The sequence below is a fragment of the Diabrotica virgifera genome, chromosome 1 (assembly GCF_917563875.1).
Source record: "Diabrotica virgifera virgifera chromosome 1, PGI_DIABVI_V3a".
NCBI classification, from domain to species: domain Eukaryota; kingdom Metazoa; phylum Arthropoda; class Insecta; order Coleoptera; family Chrysomelidae; genus Diabrotica; species Diabrotica virgifera.
The window spans coordinates 237,572,489-237,598,259 of NC_065443.1; the positions used below are offsets into that span (position 1 = coordinate 237,572,489).

At 34.6% G+C, this 25,771-nt stretch overlaps 1 protein-coding gene across 1 annotated transcript in view; it reads right to left on the reverse strand.

The window, feature by feature from the left end:
- LOC114328165 (uncharacterized) overlaps positions 1-25,771 on the reverse strand; it is a 106,927-nt gene that overhangs the window by 16,292 nt on the left and 64,864 nt on the right. Inside the window, exons 6-7 of the mRNA XM_028276947.2 lie at positions 16,022-16,243; positions 2,629-2,887 (exon numbers count right to left, since the gene is read on the reverse strand). Coding sequence (XP_028132748.2) covers positions 2,629-2,887; positions 16,022-16,243 — 481 coding nt within the window. The remainder of the gene's footprint in view (positions 1-2,628; positions 2,888-16,021; positions 16,244-25,771) is intronic.

Sequence of the window (25,771 nt, forward strand, 5' to 3'; positions counted from 1 at the left end):
TCCATTTGTTTTTAGCATTTTTATACTTACCTCTTCTTTGGGTATTCCCGTATAGACCTTAATGGCATCGTGCAATATTTCTTCTGTGACCCCTGGGTGCAGTTTAGTAATCGTGAAAATATGCTCCTTTCTCCTAATTGCCATATTCATGCCGGACATTCTAGTATCCATTTCCTTTCTTAGCTTTTCAGCAGCTCCCTTCCCCTTTAATTTTACGAGGATTTCCCCCCCGTCTGTCTTCTTCATCCTGTCTACTTTAATTCCAATTTTTCCTATATCGATCTTTTGGTTCATTTCCTTCAAGACGTCGGTATATTTCTTCCCTCCAGTTTTGATTAGAAGGGCCTCTTCATGTTCTTGTCTAGCCCCTTTATTCATTTCTTTCCCTCTAATCACGATTTCCCACGTTATATTTTCTCCCCGACCCACGAATTCTAAGGCTTTCCGCACGTTTTCCTTATTTATTTCATTATTTATGATTACACGAATTGTTTCCGGCGGTTCTTCCCTCTCTTTGATTTTCTTCATGGCCCTCTCGGCCATTTCATACATACCTTGCTTCCTAGTTTTTGCTACGTACGTGTACCACAGCCTTTTTCCGGTGGCCATGGAACTTTTTTTCACATTTTCTATATATTCAATGCTTCCCTCTTTACAACCCTCAATAATTTCGTAAACATCTTCCCTGATTGTGCGTATGGCGCTTTCTACCCCTCCCTCTATCGTTATCGTTATATCTTATACCTTATATCGTTATCCGTTACTATCAAACATTCCTTTTTCTCTATCGTGTCTTGTAGGCCTCCCTGTTCCCATTTTGATTTTTCGTATACTTTTTCTTCCCATTTCTTTTTGTATATTTGACTAAAATGATTAATGTTCCCTCCTTCGTTTAGGACTCTTATTATTTTTTCCGTTTCTTTTTTCCGTCTTTCCTGTTTTATTTTGATTTTACATTGTTCGCATTTCGTGTCTTCCTCCTCCCTTTGTGTCGTTTGATTTTGGGTTTGGCTAGTCTTGTTTTGTATAGTTGTTATTTCCCCTATTAACTTTCTCGCTTTCGCCCTTTTTTCTCCTTCTATGGATCCATTAGCATTTAGGATTTCTAGTACCTCCTTTAGCTTTCTTTGGATCCTCTCATTTTCGGTTTCCTCGGAATATGTTAGGCTTTCTTCTCGCTTCTCTTTCTTGAATTTTTCATTTATTTCGAGGCTATCCCCTTTCCTTTTTTTATTTTGTTTTATTTCTTCTTTATCCGCCTCATCGAACAGAAGAGCCGACAAGACGCTCTCTTCTGTGTCTTGCCACTGTACATTCCTTTGCTCTTCTTTTTCCCTTTTGGCTTCTGTTTCTTCCTCTTCTTCTATTTGCACTGAAGAATCATTCTCCCCTGTATCTTCTTCTTCTTTCTCTTCTTCTTTGTTGATTTCCTTTACCATATCATCCCCTACCAGTGTCGAGTGTTTTGGGGTACATGACCTGTTCATCTTTGGCTGCCTATTATGCCACTCCAACATTTCTTCTTCGAATCTTCTTTGTTCCTCTTCTTCTGATCTGCCGTCTTGCGGCCGTTCTTCCCTATTCTCATGTTTCTTGGTTAATTCATCGTCCTTTTTCACTTGCCTGTAGTCATCTTCCTGTTTTCCTATTTCTTTTTTTGTTTTTGTAGTATCCATATAAGTCCCACGAGTCGGGACGTGTTACATGTCCGGCGCGGCAGTGCGCCCTTACCGCGCTAAGACTGTATTACTTCGGGAGGTCGCCAGGTATCCCGAAGGGATCGTTTGCGATGCTCTAACCCTCGCATCTCTCATATCTTTGGCACGATGCCTTCCACCGTGATTGTGGGGATTATTTTATTGAGGTTTACTCCTCTAGGCTTTTTATCACGGTTGCCTCCGGACGCAGTGGCAGTCTGTATTCACAGGCTACCTGGAATTTCCGCGTAACTGCTGCCTCCCCTGTCATGCGGGATTTGGAATGGATATGTGGTAGGAAAGGTACTTTGGTGGGGTAAGACATGGCGACTACTCGCAGTGGGTATGTCGAGAAAGTTTTCGAATAAAGATTTGTGATCGGAGTCCGACGCAGAGCCCCAGCATGGTGCGTGGGGCTCCCCCTCGACCTCCGGCAACAATGCTGGAGTGGGCGAGAATAACTTTATATTACGTGACCTAGATTACTCCACACAAGTGTACTAGTTGTCAATCCTGCGGTGTCAGCGATTCAATATTAAATATTCCTAATTCATGGTCAAAGCCGACTCAGCATAAATAATATCAACACTTTCTCTTTTATACATCGGGAGGCATTCTAATTTCATTGCGTGATCAATCATCATTGATAATTGAGATACACCAGAGGGTGAACGTACATTAGCATACCAACTCTTTACAGTCGTACTCCAAGTTGATAATAAATGAATATTCTGTGAGTAGTGTTTACTTAATCAACCCCTATCGTAGGGGGTAACTACCCCCAACCACTCTGAGATGGTCCAGATGATGTAGAACTAATATCATTTCAAAACGCTAAATATTCATAAATTACACCGAAAGTCTTCAACCATGTACCTGACAGACCGTAAGGACAGACTTTAAGTTTAAATAAATGCCCAAAAATATTTACCTGATATTCCAGTTAAACCATTGATCTGAATATCTCGTTCTTTCCTCAATGCGTTTTTACCACGTTGCAGCACTTTAATCGAAGACGATTTTTGCAAGTTGGTATCCAGTTGGGGTAAAGACTCGTACAGCGTAGATGCATCTACAAAAAAAGCTCTGAGATCTTGAGTTGCCGTAGAAGTTGGGGACAGCTCGCTAACATCCGAAAAGTTATTACTTATTAACCACTCGTGCACATTTAAATGAGTTGAAAGGTCAAGCTAAAGGAAAATAAATTGTATTATTATTATAAATATTATTCTTAATTTTCCTTTAAAACACTTTCCTTTTTTCCTACATTAAATACAATATCTGGAACAGTTTTCTGAAAAGTTTCAGGTTTTTAAATCGAATGATTATAAAGTTATAGCACTTTTATCAAACTAGCGAATAGCGCACCGCACAACTTCTTTTATTCATAGTACTTGTAATATGCGCAACGAAAATAATTTCATTTTTGTGAGAAATATGTTGATTAAATTTGTTAAGGCCAACGGTACATAATTCGCAAATATTTTACGGCTATCCCTACTTTTTCTGTCTTTACACGGCTAATTACGTGTCGTAAAATTCTCACTGGTATGGATATGTAAACTTTACTTGACAATGTAATCATTAACTTTAAAGATGGATTTTGAATGTTCTTGGATAACTGTTACTTGTATAATTATTTGCCTTAATTATTAATTTAGTTAATTATTATGATATTTTTTTACTAACTATGTATTCAGTGATTGTAATAATTTATCTACTGTGCAACAAAAACTAATAATCAATCAAGAAAAGAGGAACAGTGATAAGTGTTTTTTAATAATATATTGTTACTATGAAAAGCTTACAATTTTGAACATCTTTAACAACAAAATACTTAAATCACTCAATATATCCTGGTGTATTCTCTGCTTTGAATCTTCCATAAATAATAAACAATAAATAATTTTTTATTAAGTTCACGTCTTAAATCGATTATTTGTCAAATACACTATCAGTATTATTTAATTAACAACTCAAAATATTCCCGATGTCATGTCAAATTTTTAAAATTTTCACTGATTGTCACTGTCTGACTGACAATATGCTGACAATATTCTATTCGACTGAGTGCGTTGTATGACATATCCAAAATATGCTAGGGATAATCAGTATGCAGATTTTCTAAATGGTCAGAGCAGACATGCCATTGGAGACGATTTCAACAAAAATCCATTGGGGCTTTAGCCTAATAATAACGAAAGGAAAACAATTGCTAAATACGTGTAGAGAATTAAAATGTGAAATTATATTCACAGGGAAGCCAACATACTGGCCAACTGATGCTAACAACATTCTAGATCTAATAGATTTTTCATCTACTAGAAATATTTCTATAAATTTCATAAAAATTGAGGATGCATAGGATATGAGCTCAGACCATTCACCCATTATTCTGATATTAAGTGATAGGATAATATAAAAATAAACTCCACCTAGACTAATCAACAACAGAACTGATTTACAAAGTTTCAAATTTGAGTTCGAAAATTTGATTAATCTGTCAGTCCCGTTATGAACAAGGAAACAGTTAAGTGAAGAAGTAGTATAACTAAAAACACACCAAACCGCTTCATAGAATAATACACCAGTAATGTCAATCAGAAAGAAAGGTAACAACTATCCTAAAGGAACTAGGGAATTAATTTCGAAAAACGAAAGCTTAGACGCCTATGGCAACAGACCAGACCCCCTGCAGATAAAACTTTATTCAACTCGGATCAAAAATGGGAAAATCGCTAATTATCTAATTGAGATGACAGCTAACAACAGTACTAACTATTCCTTATGGAAAGCCAAAAGGCGTCACTAATACAGAATCCACCTATAAGAAGTGATGGGAATTGGTCACGCAATAAGAAGCAGATAGCTGACAGATTTGCTGAGCATCTAGGATGTACTTTTCAATAAAATGAAGTTGAGCCTTTATCTGATTACAAGAAGACATTGAAAATACATTTGCTAATCTGAAAGAGATCGCAACAGAAATAAGACAAAATTAACTTATAAATAATTTTTTTTTAATAAATGAGTAGTTCGTAAATGTATATTAGTAAATTTTTGTATAAACTTTAATTATATAAATTTTAAAAAATCTTGAATTAGAAAAAAATACGAGTAATACGATTTATTTAAAATATCTCCATTTTGTTCACAATTAAACTGCGCGTCATAGAAACCGGGCACCCTAAAAAATGGGTCGTTTTTGATGTCGTGTATATCCTAAACCTGTTGTCCGATTTAAATGATTTTTTGAATATGTTATAGCCCTATTCTTTGTCAATATTCCTGTAATAATATTTTTGCTAAACAAGTTAATTTTCATTGTATACCGGGTGTACGAATCAAACTGTGTTTTTTTTCTCAAAGTTCGCAACACCCTGTGGAATATTCTAGCATTTATAAAATACTAAAATTAAAACCCAACTATAGCCTTAGGTTTTCTTAACATTCTGTTTTCTTATTCATTCGCTTATGTTGGAGAATACAAAAGTTATGTACTTTAACAACTAGCCATGTTCTTCATCAGTACAGGGTGTTATAAGTCTAAGGGGTTTTAGGGACTAAATAAGTTCGACAAACTTTAAGGGGTAATTCTGCATTAAAAATAATGTCAGTTTGCTTTATAATCATATCGCACCCTCAGTGCAAGACTGCAGTAAGTCAAAATAAGTAAGTTTCGAGATAAAGACGATTTTGTTTATTTTCGTGCTAATATCGGTGAAATAAGACACAAGTTTTAAGAAAAATTAAAATTTAATTATGATTTTGCATGCTTTTCGGACTATATTGCATTAAACAAAAATAGAAATTTAAATAAAATAATATTAATGCAAAAAAAATAGGAATTTCAAAGTTACAACACTTTTGCACGGAAAAAATTGTTAATCGCACTACATATTTAGTATTAGAATTTCAAAGTTACAACAGTTTTGCACGGAGAAAATTGTAAAAAGTGTAGAAACATTTACTTTTACAGTAAAACCTGTGTTACCGGCCACCTGCGAACATCGGCCACCTGTACTAACGGCCAGTTTAAAAATTCCCTAAACCAATTATGTATATCTAGACTACAAAAACTGGAAATACCGGCCACCTTTCTATATCGGCCAATAGTTCTTTCATTTTTAGTGACCGTTGCTGACAGGTTTTACCGTAGATGTTGTCCTCTTCTCGTACATCATCTTGTGCTAAAATATTTTTATAAAAACTATGGTGGGCTTCTGGTATCATACCCGAATGGCCTAAGTATACCAAATCTTTCTTTTGGCCATTTGAATTTTTGGCTGTTCTTTGGCAAGTTTTCTAAGAATAGATATTTTTGACCTCTCAGTATTGTCAATACACAAGTATTAGGATAACTGTTTTTCCTTTCATGAGAAAAAATACTTTTTGGTCGTAAATAATTAGTCTTAATTTATGTGGTTTTAATCCAACCTAACAAATAAATGGTCAAATGACATCGCACACATCTTATGGAAAATAAATATAATATCACACAAAGGGCATAAAATTTACATGAATAGATTGGTCTCGAAAATCTTTGTTTATTGTCTCAGCCGTTAATGGATTACGTAGACGCGCTGTATATTAAAATTAAACACCACAGATATAGATATTAAAATAACAAATATCTTACTTTTTTCATTGCTTGTTATCTAATCCGTTGCAATGTTCCGTGCAAAACTGTTGTAACTCTGTTACATTAGATTTACAACAGTTTTGCACGGAACTTATGTTCAAAAACACAAAATAGTTAAACTGTTGCTGTTGTAATATTTGGCCCATTAAGCATTTGAAAGTTACTAAAGTTTTACAGGGGATAGATATGCATATTTACAATCAAATTCCATAATTACTTCATTTTCATAAAATTTTGAGTTACTGCAGTCTTGCACTGAGGGTGCGATATATCCGCAACAGCTTCGTTTCCGAGATACGGGATGTCAAATTTTTTCTTACAAACTGATGATTTATTTATTGCTTTAAAACCGGTTGAGATATGCAAATGAAATTTGGTAGGTTTTAAGAGATGGTTATTGCGCATTTTTTGACATTCAACTAAGAATTTTATATTCACTATTGCAGCGCATACGGGTGATATGACCGATCGTATTATTCGTATGCACGCCAATGGTGAATAAAAAATTCTTAATTGTATGTCAAAAATGTTCAAAAATTACGTCTCAAAACCCACCAAATTTCATTTGCATATCTCAACCTGTTTTAGGGCAATAAATAAATCGTCAGTTTGTAAGAAAAAAATCAACATTTTGTATGTCGCAAACAGAGCATTTGGGAACATATGTTTATAAAGCAACCGGTCATTATATTTTCATGCAGAATTACCCCTTAAAGTTTGTCGTACTTCTTTAGAAACACCCTGAACTGATAAAGAGCATGCCTAGTTGTTAAAGTACATAACTTTTGTATTATCCAACATAAGCAAATGAATCAAAAAACAGAATGTTAAGAAAACCTGAGGCTATAGTTGGGTTTTAATTTCAGTATTTTATAAATTCTAGAATATTCCACAGGGTGTTGCGAACTTTGAGAAAAAAACCCAGTTTGATTCGTACACCCGGTATATAATGAAAATTTACCTGTTTTGCAAAAATATTATCACAGGGATATTGAAAAGGAATAGGGGTATAACATATTAAAAAAATCACTTAAATCGGACAACAGGTTTAGGAGATACGCGACATCAAAAATGACCCATTTTTTAGAGTGCCCGTTTTCTATGACGCGCAGTGTATTATAATTAAAAATCCACGAGGAAAAATTTTCCTCTAGTCTGTATACCATATATTACAAAAAACGACTAAAATCCTTTTTATAAGGTATATTTGTTAAAATCCCTAAAAAATTGAGCTACATCACAAAATTAGTTTTCGATCGGATGATCGATTATCATCAGTGCTTCGTAATTCTAACATGCCAACCACCAAAATACAAAAATATATGGTTAAAAACCCTTTAAAATTGATCCGTCATGGAAACATAGATAAATATGTGAACTTAAATAATATGGATGTACAAAAGATCTCACTTGCCATCATAATAATATAGTCAACATGTGAAGAAGTCAATTTTGGGCTCAAAAATAGTACCTGGAACATAATACATGGGATATTTTGTACATCCATATTTAAATTCACCTATTTTATCTATGTTTCCATGACGGATCAATTTTAAAGGGTTTTTGGTTGTTAGCATGTTAGAATCACGTAAGCACTGATAGTGCGGCAGATTCGTGCAAATAATATAAGAATTGCACATTTAATGTACAAGCGTATAATTTGGTCCACATATACTGCACATATAAAGGTTCAAATTTAGATATGAGGTCATCTCAGATTTTGTCTTTTACAAAAATGGCGGTCATTCAAAATGGGCTACTATACATATATGACTAATACCACGATATCTTTTGAATGAAAAGTCCGATTTCAACCAAATTTGGTAAGTAGGTTCGTTTTGTGATTTACAAGATCGATGTCGTGAACTGGAAGAATCGGTTTACCAGAAGTTGTGTTTTTCCGGGTTTTTTTATGTAAAACTATTTTATATTAGGTAAATAATTTATTTTCAATTTTTTCACCCTGTATATATTAATTTCTTAAAATGGTAATACCAGTATTGAAAAGAGCGTAAGAATATGTTTTAGGAAATATTTTGAACTTTTTAGTTATATTATAATTACCATTTAATAAATGCATAACGTATCTTCACATGTACCCGTGTGTGGCAGATTCGTGCAAATAATATAAAAATAATTATTGTACATTTAATGGTAGAGTCATATAATTTGGACCACATATTATACTACACATACAAAAGTTCAAATTTAGATATGAGGCCATCTCAGATTTTGCCTTTTACAAAAATGGAGAGCATTCAAAATGGCGGCTATACATATGTGACTAATAGCACGATAACTTTTGAACAAACAGTCAGATTTCAGCCAAATTTAGTATTAAGTTTATTTTTTTGATGAATAAGATCGAGGTCTTGAACCGGAAGAATCGGTTTACCAGAAGTTGTGTTTTTACTGTTTTTTATATAAAAATATGTTGTTGATTTTTTCAATTCTTTAACCCTGTATATATTAATTTTTCAAAAAGGTAATAAAGCCATTGAAAATAGTGTAAAAATTTTTTTTAGTAAAGATTTTGAACTTTTTATTTATGTTAATTACCATTTAATAAATGCATAACGTATCTTCACATGTACCTATGTGCGGTAGATTCATTTTGAATGCCCGCCATTTTTGTAAAAGACGAAATCTGAGATGGCCTTATATCTAAATTTAAATTTTTATATGTGTAGTGTGTGTGGTCCAAATTATATGCTTTTACCATTAAATGTACAATAATTCTTATATTATTTGCACGAATGCGCCGCGCATAGTTTCATAGGTACATGTTAAGATACGTTATGCATTTATTAATTGGTAATTAACATAACTTAAGAGTTCAAAATACTTCCTAAAAAATATTTTTACGCTCATTTTACCGCCGGTATTAACTTTTTGAAAAATTAATATATACAGAGTGAAATAATTGGTAAAAAACCAACATGTTTTTACATAAAAATCAGGAAAAACACAACTTCTGGTAAACCTATTCTTCCGATTCAAGACCTTGGTCTTACACATCAACAAAAGAATCTATATACCAAATTTGGTTGAAATCATCGGACTTTCCGTTCAAAAGTTATCGTGCTATAAGTCACATATGTATAGTCGCCATTTTGCATGACCGCCATTTTTGTAAAAGGTAAAATCTGAGATGGCCTTTTATCTAAATTTGAACCTTACTGTGTGTACTGTATGTGATCCAAGTTATATGTTTCTACCATTAAATGCAAATAATTCTTATAATGTCTGCACGAATTTGCCACACACAGGTAAATGTGAAGATACGTTCTGCATTTATTAAATGGCAATTAACATAACTAAAAAGTTTAAAATATTTTCTATAAAATATTTTTACGCTCTTTTCAATTGCGGTATTACCTTTTTGAAAAATTAATATATACAGAGGGAAAAAATTGAAATAAAAAACATATTTTTATATAAAAAACCAGTAAAAACACAGAATTTTGGTAAACCGATTCTTCCGGTTCACCACATCCCTCTTGTAAATAAAAAAAACCTATATACGAAATTGGGTTAAAATCGGACTTCTCGTTAAAAAGTTATGGTACTATTAAACACATAAGTATAGTCGCCAATTTGAACGCCCGCCATTTTTGTAAAAGGCAAAATCTGAGATGGCCTCATATCTAAATTTGAACCTTTATATGTGTAGTATATGTGGTCCAAATTATATGCTTGTATCATTAAATGTGCAATTGTTTCACATATCGGCCGCACTATGATGACGATCGGTCATCCAATCGAAAACTAGTTCTATGATGTAGCCCTTTTTAAGGATTTTAACAAAGATACCTTTTAAAAAGTATTTTAGTTGTTTTTTTATTATAATTAAGATTTCCCACACATCTCATTTTTTTCAGAAATACCCGTAGCATATTGTGTCAAAACTATACCTATATCGAAATATCTGAACTAAGTCGAAATAACGCGAGCTACATATAAAACTTTAATTCCATTATTCAGTATTTCATTAAAATTATAAAATCAAAATTTTTGCATTTCTCCTGTTTATTTGCATATTACATTACCCCACTCTAATAAAAAACTTTGTTCAGAAAAGTTGTTCAGTTTTTTATTAGGAACGTTTTAGTATCAAATTTGCCTGGTTGCCAACGAGTCAGAGGTCATGGTCATCCCTTTGGGGGTTCGCCGCTCGCATAAAAATATGGATAATCGAAACTTTCAGACTCTAAACGGAAAAGTGGAGACTCGGTTGTTTGTATACTGTTCGCCTTGTTTTGCGGTGATAAATTTGATACAGATGTCTTTTTACCTATTAGTCTAAGATACGACATAAATTAATCATATAGTCTGGTAGGTAGTGTCAAATTTTTACGGTGATTTTAGCACGGATTCTATGAACTTATTTTGGTAGATGATAGTAGTAACGTCTGTTAATAGGCATCATAAATATAGTCTAGACATTGAAGCACAAAAAAAGGCCTTACTGTCGATTTTTGGCGCAGTAAGACGGATTTTAATGCAGTTTGGTGCGTTGGATTCGTGAGAATGTCAGGAAATTTTGTGAACTAACGTAATGACTAAGAAATCTCAAATTGCATTTGTGCATAAGAAAAATGCATTTCAAAAATACATTTCGCTAAATAGTGGGAAAAATTGACTCAATTCTCTTACTCGGGGGTTTTTGGGGTAGCTAAAAACGAATATGAGGTCGGCGAGAGTGTGCAAACTACCTGGTGCCTGCAGCGGGTGTAATAAACGTCTTCCTCTGGAGTATTGTGGTAACTTATCATATAATTGGCTTAAACTCATTACTCGGGGGGTTTTTGGGGTCGCTGAAAATGAATATGAGGTCAGAGAGAGTGTGCAAACTATCTGGTGCCTGCAGCGGGTGTAATAAATGTCTTCCTCTGGAGTATTATGGTAATTTGTTAAATAATTGGCCCAAACTTGGGGGTTTTTGGGGTCACTGAAAATGAATATGAGGTCGGCGAGAGTGTGCAAACTACCTGGTGCCTGCAGCGGGTGTAGCAAACGTCTTCCTTTGGAGTATTGTGGTAATTTATCATACAATTGGCTTAAACTCATTACTCGTAGGGTTTTTGGGTAGCTGAAAATGAATATGAGGTCGGTGAGAGTGTGCAAACTACCTGGTGCCTGCAGCAGGTGTAATAAACGTCTTGCTCTGGACTATTATGGTAATTTGTTAAATAATTGGCCCGGACTTGTTACTCGGAGGTCTTTGGGGTCACTGAAAGTAAATATCGCAACGACTAAATTCTAATTTCAATTCATTTAAAGCAGTTTGAATTGAGGCGCAAGTGGATGATGTGGACTTGCCTTGAGAGAAAATTACTAGATACAGAATGTACTTTATGGCTATTGCCAAAAATAAAAAGATTGTCATTGGAAAAATTGTTTCGTCTGTTGATGCATTTACCCAGCATTTAAAAAGGGTATATTTACAAACACAAATTTGGTTGCATGGAGAGGACAGAAACATGAACCCAACCGATTGGGGATGGGAATTACAAAATAATATATTAATTCCAGTTAGAATGACTCAGCCACCTGGTCCTCCAAACATTTTAAATTTAATATTCTGTAGTTGTAAGTCAGACTGCTGCAACTCATGCGGGTGCAGGAAGCGTGGGTTAGTTTGTAATTTATCCTGCAAAAATTGTTCAAGCTCTCATTGTACAAATATAGCATTGAACTCGAGAGAGGAAGGTAATAATGAAGGAGAAGATGATAATTATGAAGAAAATGAATTTTAAAGATAAATTAGGATAAATTTTGTATAATGAACTTTTTTAACCATAAATATATTATAATAATAAAAATGTATGTTTATTTATAATAAAAATACCACCCTTTTCGATCACTATGTTTATATTGAAGAAAATAGATTACCCTAAAAACCCCCGAGTAACGAGTTTAAACTAATTATATGATAAATTACCATAATACTCCAGAGGAAGATGTTTATAACATTTATTACACCCGCTGCAGGCACCAGGTACTTTGCACACTCTCGACGACCTCATATTCATTTTCAGCGACCCCAAAAACCCCCGAGTTACAAGTTTGGGCCAATTATTTAACAAATTACCATAATACTCCAGACTCCAGAGGAAGACGTTTATTACACCCGCTGCAGGCCTCAGGTAGTTTGCACATTCTCGCCGACCTCATATTCGTTTTCAGCGACACCAAAAACCCCTGAGTAAAAAATTGAGTCAATTTTTCCCACTATTTACCGAAATGCATTTTTGAAATGCATTTTTCGTATGCACCAATTCAATTTGAGATTTTTTATTCATTACATTAGTTCACAAAATTTCCTGACATTCTCACGAATCCAACGCACCAATCCGCATTAAAATCCGTCTTACTGCAAAAAAATCGACACTTCAATCCTTCATTACCTCGACTAAGAAGAGAAAAACAGAATACTTCGGCCATATAATTAGAGGACCTAAATACCATCTACTTCGCCTTATAATACAAGGAAAAGTAGAGGGAAAGAAATTTTCATGGTTGCGTAATATTAGACAATGGTGTGGTTCCACGGTAGAAGAATTATTTCGCGCAGCAGCCGATAGAGAGAGGTTTCAGGAACTTGTAAACATGATGACGGACAACGTCTCAATACAGACACGGCACCTGAAGACGAATAATAAGAAGAAGATAGTACTTATTTGATAAAAAAATGTCTGTCAGCTGGTGCGACTTTGGGGCTTTTAGGCAAGAAAAGATAAAATATGAAAGTAGATGGAAAAACTCTACAACTTATATGTCAAATATTTATTTCCGCGCCTTATATCCGTAATGGCATAGTGGTTAGGATACTTGGCTCCTGGCTTTAACCCAGGCGAGTCAGATTCGATTCCCGGTGTCGGAAATCGTTTTTGTTTTTAAAATTGACATTTAGATTTAAATAATTGTTTTTATAATACCACGTTTTTATTATTTATACCACACAATATAAAAAAATATTATAAAAACAATCATTTTTCAAATGAAAATGTCAATTTTAAAAACAAAAATAATTTCCAACGCCGGGAATCGAACCCGACTCGCCTGGGTGAAAACCAGACCTAGGTCAAAGAGTTCATATATCTAGGAACATCGGTTACCCCCAATAATAACACATCAGAGGAAATAAAAAGAGGAATAATAATTGCAAACAGGTGTTATCATAGTCTATCAAAGTACTTAGCTAACAAACGTCTGTCTCAAAAAACTCGTATAAGGCTGTATAGAACATTGATAGTCCCCGTTCTCACATATGGATCAGAGGCATGGCCGCTAACTAAAACAGATGAATCCGCTCTGTCGATTTTTGAAAGAAAGGTGCTACGTAAGATATTCGGAGCGGTCTGTGAGAACGGAATATGGAGGCGTAGATATAACTTTGAACTGCAGAATATCTACAAGCATACGTTTGGTGGAAAAGATATTATCACTATAATTAAGCGAAACCGCCTGCAGTGGGCAGGACATGTAGCCCGGGTCCCTGAATGGAACATGATAAAAAAGATTCTAACAGCGCAACCCGTGTGAATGAGAAGACGGGGTAGACCAAAGCTGAGGTGGATGGACGCGGTAACACAGGATGCCGAGAAGATCGGAGTCGACAACTGGAAAATGCAAGTAAGGGACAGAACAGAATGGCGTAGAAAGCTTGAGAAGGTCGAGGCCCTCTAAGTGCTGTAGCACCAAGATGATGATGAAGTTTTTATAAAGTAGGGGACTTTTATACCATTTTTTAAATTAATTTTCCATTTCCAACAATCGTTTTTCCGAATATAGCGCCATCTATCCACAATTCGAAAAATTGTCTCAAATAAAAGTTACTTATTTTTACGTAAGGAATCCAAATCTGCAACAAAAAATGGAGGCTCGTATTTAAGATTTTAAAGTAACCCACCACAATCCGTGGAAGTCGTGTTTGGATTCATTCGATAGATTTTTCAAAAATATTGAATACGTGTATTTTCCAGTTTTTCGATTCGATGTTCATTTCGCGAAATATCGCGGGGTTCATATTTAAAATTCACCCCCCACCCCTCCCCGTGGGGGTCGTGTGTGGTATCATTCGATAAATTTTTGAAAAATATTGAACACGTATTTTTTAGTTTTTCGATCTGACGTTCATCTCGCGAAATATTCGCTTTTTTTGTGAAACTTTGTGACTCGCCCTTTTCCTTACGCCCCGATCAAATCGTCAAACTTTGTAAATTTACACTGTTTTCCATGTACTTAACTTACCTTATCTTAATCTGACGATTTTGAGTTTTTCTAAGGATATATTTTTTTTCGGCCCCCTCTTAACGAACACCCCTGCATTAATAGCCTATATATGGTAGAGGTACATTTACAGGGTGCAAGGTTACTCCCCATGTGATAATCTGACGCGCTCGAGTAACTGAAAAAATCCCCGCTTGGGCTCCCCTACCATGATTAATATTACTTATAGTCATGACGATATTATATCCGGTATCTCTTGTTTTTTACAATTTTTAACATATTTAACCAAATAATTTTTATCCATTAAACCAGTGGTTCCCAACCTTTTATGTCTGGCCACCCACCTTCTCATGTTTTTTCATGTTCGCGACCCATCCCTCACCCATGATGATATACAGTGCTAGTCAAAAGTCCGTACCCCCCCTCGTATCTTTTGAACGGTTATACCTATAATAGTGAAATTGGGAGGGAGGAAATAAACGGACTTAAGCTTCTTAACTAGTCAGGACAGGTGACGTAATAGTGACAGATGACGTTACAGAGCCACTGTGACCGATAATTTTAAATGGGATCTTATGGCAAGTGATACCTCGTTTGAAAGGTATTTAAAATACTTATTCAGTCATACTATTTTTTTTGGTTTAAGTTGATTTTGATTTTGGTGAATAAAGTAAATAAATATAATATTGTAGTTTCGCATTTTTTATTAATAAAAATTCAAATGTCCGCCTATGGTTTTTTTTGTCAAAAAAGTTGACGTTTTTTAATTCTCTAGTAGTTTTTACGTCAACGTGAACCTTTTTGACAAGTAATATAGGCGGAATTCTGAATTTTAATTAATTAAATGCGAAACTACAAGTTTATATTTATTTCATTTATTCATTAAAATTAGCTTAAACTCAAACGAAATTAGTATGAATGAATAGGCATTTTCAATACCTTTCAAACAAGGTATCACTTGCCATAAGGTCCCATTTAAAATTATCGGTCACAGTGGCTCTGTAACGTCATCTGTCACTATTACGTCACCTGTCATGACTAGTTAAGAAGCTTACGTCCGTTTATTTCCTCCCTCCAAATTTCACTATTATAGGTATAACCGTTCAAAAGATACGAGGGGGGGTACGGACTTTTGACTAGCACTGTATAATGTACATTATTCGGCTACTGTAAGAGCCACGCCGCGACCCACCTAAAATCCGCGCGCGACCCACTTGTGGGTCGCGACCCACCGGTTGGGAAACGCTGCATTAAACAAGTGCAGGTCGACCTTATGATCCTCTTTTACTTTTACTATCTTCAGTGTCTTGATTGCAATATTAATGCTATTTTTTTGAATCATATTGTCTAGAGCTTCTTTTGTAAAATTTTGTGAGCTTATATTTTATCATAGGTGTTACTTATTATTGATGAGAATATTTTGGGATTCAAACAAATAATATCCTACCTCAAGTTCCGAATCTGATGTTACATCTTCTTGAACTTTCGCTTCTTCTGATTTTTTTGACCCAACAACATTTATATTGGTCCAATATCTGTCATTATTGGCTTGACCCTTGTTAATGTTTTGTGCCGTTTCTAAGAACTCAATAGCTCTGGGTGTCGATATCGTACCACCATCAGTGCCGTCTCGTTTAGGTACGTTGTAGCTACCTGGTTTCATGTAAACCTGTAATAACAAAAGTTGTTAAGCTACTTTTAAAAATTAAACTGACCTGTTCTCACTGGTTATATAGTGTTTGCTGATTCGGTTACTACTTAATTAACGTTAGCAAAGAATATGAAATAGATTTCATTGTTCAAATTTAATAATGTATAGATAGCAAACCTATGCGTAAACAACAGGGACACAGTAGTGCAGTCAATGAAGGTTTTCACCTCCGATTTCGTTGAATCCCCATTGATTTTCATGAAAATTGGTGAGTAATTAGAGGATACCTCAAGGAACAAAAGTGACATGATGTTAACTTGCGCTTTTACCCTGGGGGTGGGTGCCACCCCTTCTCGGGGAGAAAATTATTTTATTAAAAATAATATCATAAGTCGATAGAGGGACAAATGATAAGCAAAATTTGTTATATAAAGTTATTAAAATAAATCAACACTTTTTGAGTTATTAAAGACCAAAGATTTTATTTTTTCGTAAAAAATGCATGTTTTAAATCGGTTTTTCACGTATAAATCAAGAACTATAAGCTTTTACAAAAAAGTTATTATTACTGAAATTGAAGATAATAAAAAATTGAATACATTCCTTACATAAAGAACTAAACTAATGTTAGTTCAAAGTGAGTTATTGGCAATTGAATGTGTATTTTTTTCGGCGAGTAATCAAATCTAAGTATTCAAGCTTAAATAACGGGAAAACGATGCAATGTATAAAATATTCCTGCTCAAAATTTGCCAAAGTACTTCGGAATACCTATCGAATGAGCTTAAGAACAAGGTAATAGCGACAAAATTAAGCAAGTTATAATGAAAAGAAAGGAACCGTTTCGAATTTTTTAGGAAAAAGTGAAAAATAAAACATACGCCAATTCCACAAAAATTAAAATGTATAGTAATCCTTACAAGAACTTCTTTATATTAGCATAAGTAATGTTTTTAATAATTTTGACCAGTTTAAAATGCATATTTTTGAAAAAAAGATATAATTTAAAAAAATCATAATTTTTAACATTATTGTAATTCTCATATTCTTTTGATAATAACTCCAAAAATACTAAATATACTTAAAAAATTGTATATAACCAAATTTTAGATTTTTCTGTGCCAAATATTTTACCTGTTTTACTATTTCCATAGGGTAAAAAATAACCGAGATAGAAACGCTTAAATCTTAAATTTTGCTGTGGGAACCATGCAACCGGGGTCATTTAACCTTTTATTTTTAAAAAAGTAAGGGGTTTAAAAGATTAGGTTCAACGTGCGTAAATAGCACTTAGAATTAACTCTCAAACAGTTTTTAGATGAACCTAATATCGTAAACACGAACGGAGTTATTAAAAACAAACAAAAACATTTTTTGGAAACATTTTTAAAAGATAAATTTTGAAAACATTTTGTAGCATAAATTTTAACAAAATAAGAAAATCTACGGTTTCGTTTTGATTAAAATCTGTCTTCCTCCATCCCCCGATAGAACTATTTCTAGGTCTACCTGTTGTCAAGGAGGCTCTAAGGAAGACTGATTTTTACCATTTCGGCCGTAGATTGTCGATATAAATTAAAATAATTTATATCGCAGTATGGATAGAACGCCCTCTAACGGGGAATAAGCGAAATGAATTTCGACTCAATTCAAGCTTTCTGCTTTACCCAGGTATAACATACCAAAAGGCACCGCCAGGAAAACATTCCACTTTGCGGTTCAGAGAGCCCATATGAAACGAGTCTTTGTACTCTATGCAGAGTATGGCAATGGAATTAACAAAATAAGAAAATCTACGGTTTCGTTTTGATTAAAATCTGTCTTCCTCCATCCCCCGATAGCACTATTTCTAGGTCTACCTGTTGTCAAGGAGGCTCTAAGGAAGACAGATTTTTACCATTCCGGCCGTAGATTGTCGATATAAATTAAAATAATTTATATCGCAGTATGGACAGAACGCCCTCTAACGGGGAATAAGCGAAATGAATTTCGACTCAATTCAAGCTTTCTGCTTAACCCAGGTATAACATACCAAAAGGCACCGCCAGGAAAACATTCCACTTTGCGGTTCAGAGAGCCCATATGAAACGAGTCTTTGTACTCTATGCAGAGTATGGCATTAACAAAACAAGAAAATCTACGGTTTCGTTTTGATTAAAATCTGTCTTCCTCCATCCCCCGATAGCACTATTTCTAGGTCTACCTGTTGTCAAGGAGGCTCTAAGGATTAATAAAAACGAAACCGTAGATTTTCTTATTTTGTTAATGCCATACACTGCATAGAGTACAAAGACTCGTTTCATATGGGCTCTCTGAACCGCAAAGTGGAATGTTTTCCTGGCGGTGCCTTTTGGTATGTTATACCTGGGTTAAGCAGAAAGCTTGAATTGAGTCGAAATTAATTTCGCTTATTCCCCGTTAGAGGGCGTTCTATCCATACTGCGATATAAATTATTTTAATTTATATCGACAATCTACGGCCGGAATGGTAAAAATCTGTCTTCCTTAGAGCCTCCTTGACAACAGGTAGACCTAGAAGTAGTGCTATCGGGGGATGGAGGAAGACAGATTTTAATCAAAACGAAACCGTAGATTTTCTTATTTTGTTAATGCCATACTCTGCATAGAGTACAAAGACTCGTTTCATATGGGCTCTCTGAACCGCAAAGTGGAATGTTTTCCTGGCGGTGCCTTTTGGTATGTTATACCTGGGTTAAGCAGAAAGCTTGAATTGAGTCGAAATTAATTTCTCATAAATTTTAACGCCATCAACATGTTCGGGGGCTCATTTAATAGATATTTTTAAGTACTTTGACAAATGTTTAATAAGTTTATGTTATAATATGCATCAATTTCCCGTTATTTCAGCTTGAATACTTAAGAGTTTTTACTCGCCGAAAAAAATATACATTCAATTACCTATAACTCACTTTTAGTTAACATTAAAAGGTTTTTGGTAGTAAGGGGTTTATTTCATTTTTTATTAGCTTCAATTTTGATAATAATAACTTTTTTGTAAAAACTTACACTTTTTGAGTTATTGATGAAAAATTGGTTAAAAACATGCATTTTTCTCAAGCAAAATTAAAATCTTTGATCTTTAATAACTCAAAAAGTTTTGATTTATTTTAATAACTTTATATAACAAATTTTGCTTGAAATTTGTCCCTCTATCGAATTATGGGGTTATTTTTAATAAAACAATTTTCACCCCCGAGAAGGGGTGGCATCCACCCCCCAGGGTAAAAGCGCAAGTTGTCACCATGTCACCTTTGTTCCTTGAGATATCCTCTAACCACTCACCAATTTTTACGTAAATCGATGGAGGTTCAACGAAATCGGAGGTAATAGCTCATATCCACCTTCAGTGACTCCTCTACAGGAGCAGACAGAAAAGTCTAATGATAAAGTTTTAGACAGCAACCAACAATAGTCCACAGTACATCTTCCTCTTTGGAAGATGATTACAAAAGTCTTAAAAATGGTCTTAACTGATTCGTTTGAGCGAGTCTACCACTTTCTGAAAAATTTTAGAGTGCAGGTTGGACGCGTTTCCGCGTCCCGCGTCATTAACATATTATTTAAGTTGTCGGACTAACGACACTCGAGACTGAACTCAAGGGTCCTAAACGTTTTGACTTTTAAAACGAGAATTTGTGCCCGAATCGCAACATAAAGGCCAAAATTCTGTGGATGGAGGTAAACGACGATTGATTTTTTAACAAACAAGAGAAAAAATGTTCCTCACGAGTGGAAACATACACTAAACTTTTCTTTATCTGCTCCAAAGGGGATTTTTCCCGCAATGATGGAGAAACCTCTGGAAAGATTAATGGAACAATATTCAAAAATGAAGGACCTGTTAACCAGTCCAGTTTCGCTACAAAAACGGCCGGCAGCATGAATGTAATGCCAAGAATAATTTTGACTATGTGTCTGGAAATACGAAATGCGATTTGCGACGAAAGTTTTAAACCTCGAAAGTAAACTTTTAATCCAGTGCAATATTATTTGCAAGTCTACTTATGCATACTTCTTTTGAAAGATTATATTTTTCCACGACTGTGACACAAACGACATAAGTTTGATTAAATGAACAGCAGCTAACAATTCAAATCGAGGGATCGTAATCTGTTTCATAGAAACTACTTTCGAATTGGCACAAAATAAATAACTTGAACCATGTTCCGACTATCCATACTACGAATATAAACGACTATACAAGTGTATCCCTTTTTACTGGCATCGGCAAATCCATGAAGTTCTAAGAGGGGACAAGAGGTAATATTAAAAAAACGAGGAATTTTAAACTGTGAAATAAGAGATAATTCACTTTTATATTGCCCCCATACACGAATAATTTCTGAGGGAGGGCGATCATCCCATTCAAGACCAGTTGCCCAAAGCCGTTGGATTAAATGTTTGATGAAAAAGGTAATAGGTGTTAGATAACCACAAGGGTCATAAATTCGAGCTAATTCGGATAAAAACAATCTTTTGGTACAAGGGACATCCTGTAATTTGACTGCAAATTGAAAGACATCGGACTGTGCAATCCACTTCAAACCAAGGATTTCCAATGAAGGACTATTTAATTCTGGATCAAAATTAATGGTGTGAGGATTATTATGCGATTCAGCAAATTAAGATAACAATTTGGTCTATTCGAACACCATTTCCGTAACTCAAAGCCTCCTAACTTCAACAAAGCGACTAATTCTTCAACCAAAGTATGTGCTTCTTCGAGAATCGAAGCACCGAAAACAAAATAATCAATATAAGAGCCCTCGTCCAATACTAGTTGTTGAAGGGTTCTTAGAGCGAGATACGGCGAGGATACAACTCCAAAAGTGACAGCTAACAAACAATTATCCTGAATCTCCTCAAGGCTAGAAAATCTCCACAACACACGTTGATAATCCGTATGCTCAGGAACTACTAAAATATTACGATACATCTGGCGAATATTTGCACATAGCGCAAAACGATTGAGTCTAAAATTCAACAAAAGCGAGACGATGTCCTGTTGTAGCTTAGGACTGACTAATAAACAACCATTCAACGATTTACCAAGCCTGGGACTTTTCTGAGACCTATTATATACCACTCGAATTTTAGTAGGGACACTTTCCGATTTAACAACGCAATGATGTGGGATATAATACTTTCCCTTTGTCTTTTCGACGTCAGGGACTAATTGCATATGACCTAAATCAATATACTCATCTAATATTAAAGGATTTGACAAATATTCAAAATATCTCGATAAAAAATTTTACTCGATTTTCCAAAAAGAAGGTACTAAGAGGCAAAAAAGTTTTAAAAACATTGTGTTTAACTAATGGTACCACAATAATAATTAAATTGGAACGTACAAAAAAGTTTGGGGGGTTTAAGGGAACAAAACCCCATAAAATTTTTATGGGATGCACCAATTTAACTATAATTTATTTTTAAAATATTCCTGCCATAAGAATGCCACGTGTGCATTTTTATTAAAAAATCTCTAATAGTTTTTGATATATGTTCGACAAATTTTGTATACTGTTACGTTTGAGGTATATTTTGAACCATATTAGAAAAGAAGCTACATCTCGATAAAAGGTGCCCCATCGGAAAAATACTAAGAGGCAAAAAAGTTTTAAAAACATCCTGTTTAACTAATGGTAGGGCAATAATAGTTTAATTAGAACGTACACAAACATTTGGGTGGTTTAAAACACAGAACCCCCATAAAATTTTTATGTAAACATATTAAAAAAGAGACGCATCTCGATTAAAACTGGTTTATCGAAAAAATATTAAGAGTCAAAAAAGTTTTAACATTTTGTTTTTAACTAAGAGTACCACAATAATAATTTAATTGGAACGTACAAAAAAGTTTGGGGGGTGTAAGAGAACAAAACCCCCATAAAATTTTTATGGGGTGCACAAATTGAACTATAATTTATTGTTAAAATGTTCCTGCCATAAGAATGCCACGTGTCCATTTTCATTAAAAATCTCTAATAGTTTTCAATATATCGGAAAAAATCAATTTTTATCGTGTAACTTCAAAGGGCTTTAACTTTTTTTGTGTGCATATTTTTTGTACTAAGGTAAGTTAGGTTAAATCGAACTATTTTTGGTCCCAGAATATGTGATTTAATTTATGATTTGTATTTTTGTTACACCCTGTATAGTAAGGATAGGAACAATAACGGTTCCATTCCACTAGGAGAATATACTTCCGTATTTCAGGTAGAGGTATATGAAATCCTGTACTGTGCTCGGATAAACAGATTGAGCACTTATACTAATAAGAGAATCAATATCTGTTCAGACAGCCAAGCGGCCTTGAGGGCTTTAAAGAACCCAAGGATAACATCAAGGCTTGTATGGGAATGCCGCGAAGAACTTGACACTCTGGCAGAACATAATGAAGTAAAACTCATTTGGGTGCCTGGACATCAAGGGATCGCTGGTAATGAGAAAGCTGACGAACTTGCTAGACGCGGATCAGCAACAAGATACTTCGGTCCAGAACCGGCACTGGGAGTGCCCAAAAGCCCAATCAGAGACCGATTAAGAGGCTGGATACGAAGACAGCTCAAAGAATGCTGGGAAGAGATTCCCACGCAAAAGCATGCGAACAGATTTATACCTCAGACATGCGCAAAAAGAGCTGAAGAACTATTCAAAATGAACAGGAATTAGCTCAAAATCACTACAGGTTTCTTAACTGGACACTTTCCAGCAAAAAGACACCTACACACGATAGGCCTATATAACGGGGATCTAAGTTGCAGACTATCCAATGGAGAGACCGAGACAGTCAGATATTCATTGTGCGATCGCGAGACTCTGGACGGCAAGAGACAAGCAATATATGGAGACTGAAGGGACCTTTACAGACTAGTGAAGGGGGGACTACGATATTGGAGTGGGTGTCATAAGAACAAATGGAAGAAAGCACAATAAGCTGAAAAGCTGCAATGCGACCGGGGTGCATGCACGGACGGCTTCCAGGAAAAAAAAGATAGAGCACAAAGTGTCATATTTACGTCGATGTTTATAAGCATGTGTCATATTTACGTCTATGATTATAAGCACTGAATTTTTACACTCTTCACATTTTTCAACGGTGTTTACAGTGTTAAGGTTTGACTATGGAAGAAAATGTATACAACGTTTTTTGTAGGAAATTTTCCATGCTTTTTGATGCGCCTAATTAGAAAACCCTAAGAGATTGCTTTCACATGTTCTATGACATTTTTATTATTATTTTGAGAATATCTAGGATAAATTCCACCCAAAAAAATAATTTTTGCAATATATATGCATTGATACTTACCTTACTGTTTTTTGAGTGTGCATGTACCAATGTATGTATTGATGTGATCTTGATTATTGATATGAGATAATATTCTTATATGTCACTTAATTTAATCAATGTATTAATACTAATCTAATTAATTAACCAGATCACATGTCAATATGTTTTCAATCTCAGGGCGAATTATAAATTAATTACTTACTTTCGTGGCTTCTAAATATTTCTTAATGGTTCCTAATCGGGATAGAAAAGAAAAGAGTAAAAAAAATACACATATGGGTTACAATTATAATCAAAATATTTTTTATTTTATTTAAAAGGCAATCAATGCTTAATATTTGCTATTTCTTATTATTCTTAAACATAACATTTACAAATGGGAATCTTATTTCCTTTTGGTTTTCAATTGAAAGTTTTTATTAACATTTAACTATTAGGAGTTATTAGGAACAACTCTATTTAAGTTTGATGAAGCTTTTCTGATATTATTGATTATGTTATTCAATTTTTTATGTGGAATTTAATACGAAAAACCCATACATTCATGTCCAAACAAATGAGACTGACCTTTTCCTGGTGAACTGAAAATGTCCTCACACAAGACCCGTTTCCTGCTATCCTTGGCTGCGATCAAACCTCGTCCTGGCTTCCAGTAATGTTCTCCTTTGAAAAACTAGCTCGTATAGCTCTCGTTCCTGCGTCTGTCGTGATGCTGTGTTCTACCTTTCTCGAAACTGCTATCAGCTACCGGGACACTCTTGGCTCAAGGAGGTTCTTTTACTCTCGACCTGGCCTACTTCTCGTTCCACGATAGATACTCCACACTCACGGAACTACATCGGCTTTCTCACTCTCCGTACACTACCGTCTACTACTCGACTTCACTTCTCGACAGCTCAAAACATTCTGATCTCACTTTCTCATCCATTCCCCTACTTTCTAAATATCCCTTCCAGATTCACAAATCAATCTTCCACCACCAACTCTCATTCGTAATATTCCTCAAAACCAATTTTTAATCTTTCTAAATATGCTTAATGGATTTCAAAAGAAAATATTTAATTCCCATTCTAAAATACTTTCTAACTATTTACAAATTTTAATGACCTATTCTCTCTTTCAAATGAGTCTTATTTAGCATAGGCTAATGATCGAAACCTTCTGCGAAAAACGATAATGAACTATCATCTATTTCACTGAGTTTTATTTAGCATAGGCTAATGATCGACCTTCCGAGAAGAACGATAATGGTACGCGTCATTCACTTTGTTTATCTAAGCATATTGTTCCGAGTTTCGTACGCTTATTCTAATCACTTCTTAAAATTAAATATAACAATTTGTTGTATACAGGTTGTTCTAAATTTATATGCCCGAGGTTGAGAAAATTAAAAATATTTTATATTAAAGTGAATTTTGTTTATAATTATCAAAATTTAATTTTCATATCAAATAGAAATATAACAAATCCCCGCCTTGTATTCGATAAAATTTATCTGCATTTTTAAATAAATTTTCTCGAGGCAAAACCAACTCCCTGTATATTTCCTTACTTTAATCTACGTCTTATATCCTAACTTACTATCTACTTCATGTAATTCTGTCTTTTATTCGTGATATTTGTATACATCGTGAATATTATAAATTCCTCGGATCTTTTCCGAGTTCCTGTGCCTCAACTCATAACTATTTATCCCATTTTCATTATTCACGATGTACGGGCCTTCGAAAACAGGCATCAACTTTGCGCAAATGCCCCCAGGAAGATTTGATACTCGTAATGCCCTCACGAGTACTTTTTCACCCTTTTGGAAAGTCACTGGTCTTCTTTTTCTATTTTGTTCCTGTCTTTGGATATATTTTTCGTTGCTTCGCCGTAATCTTCTCTGTACGGTTTCAATCACCTGTTGATATTCTTTTGGCTCTTGGTCTTCCCATGGCCTTATCGGCAGTACACCCTTCATGATGTATTCTGGGGTCTCTTTTGTTACTGTGCTCGGAATTGTATTTAGATACCTTTCTATTTCCGCCATTTTCCTGTCCCAGTGGCGATGTTGACCATCTGTTGCAATGCGAAGAAATTTCGTCACTTCCTGTATGAATCGTTCCGAAGGATTACTCTGTGGATGCCTGATGCTGACAAAATTTGTCTCTATTCCTCGTTCTCGAAGTTGTCCCTTGAAACGATCATTTCGGAAATACGTTGCATTGTCCAGTAGAATCTTTTTTGGT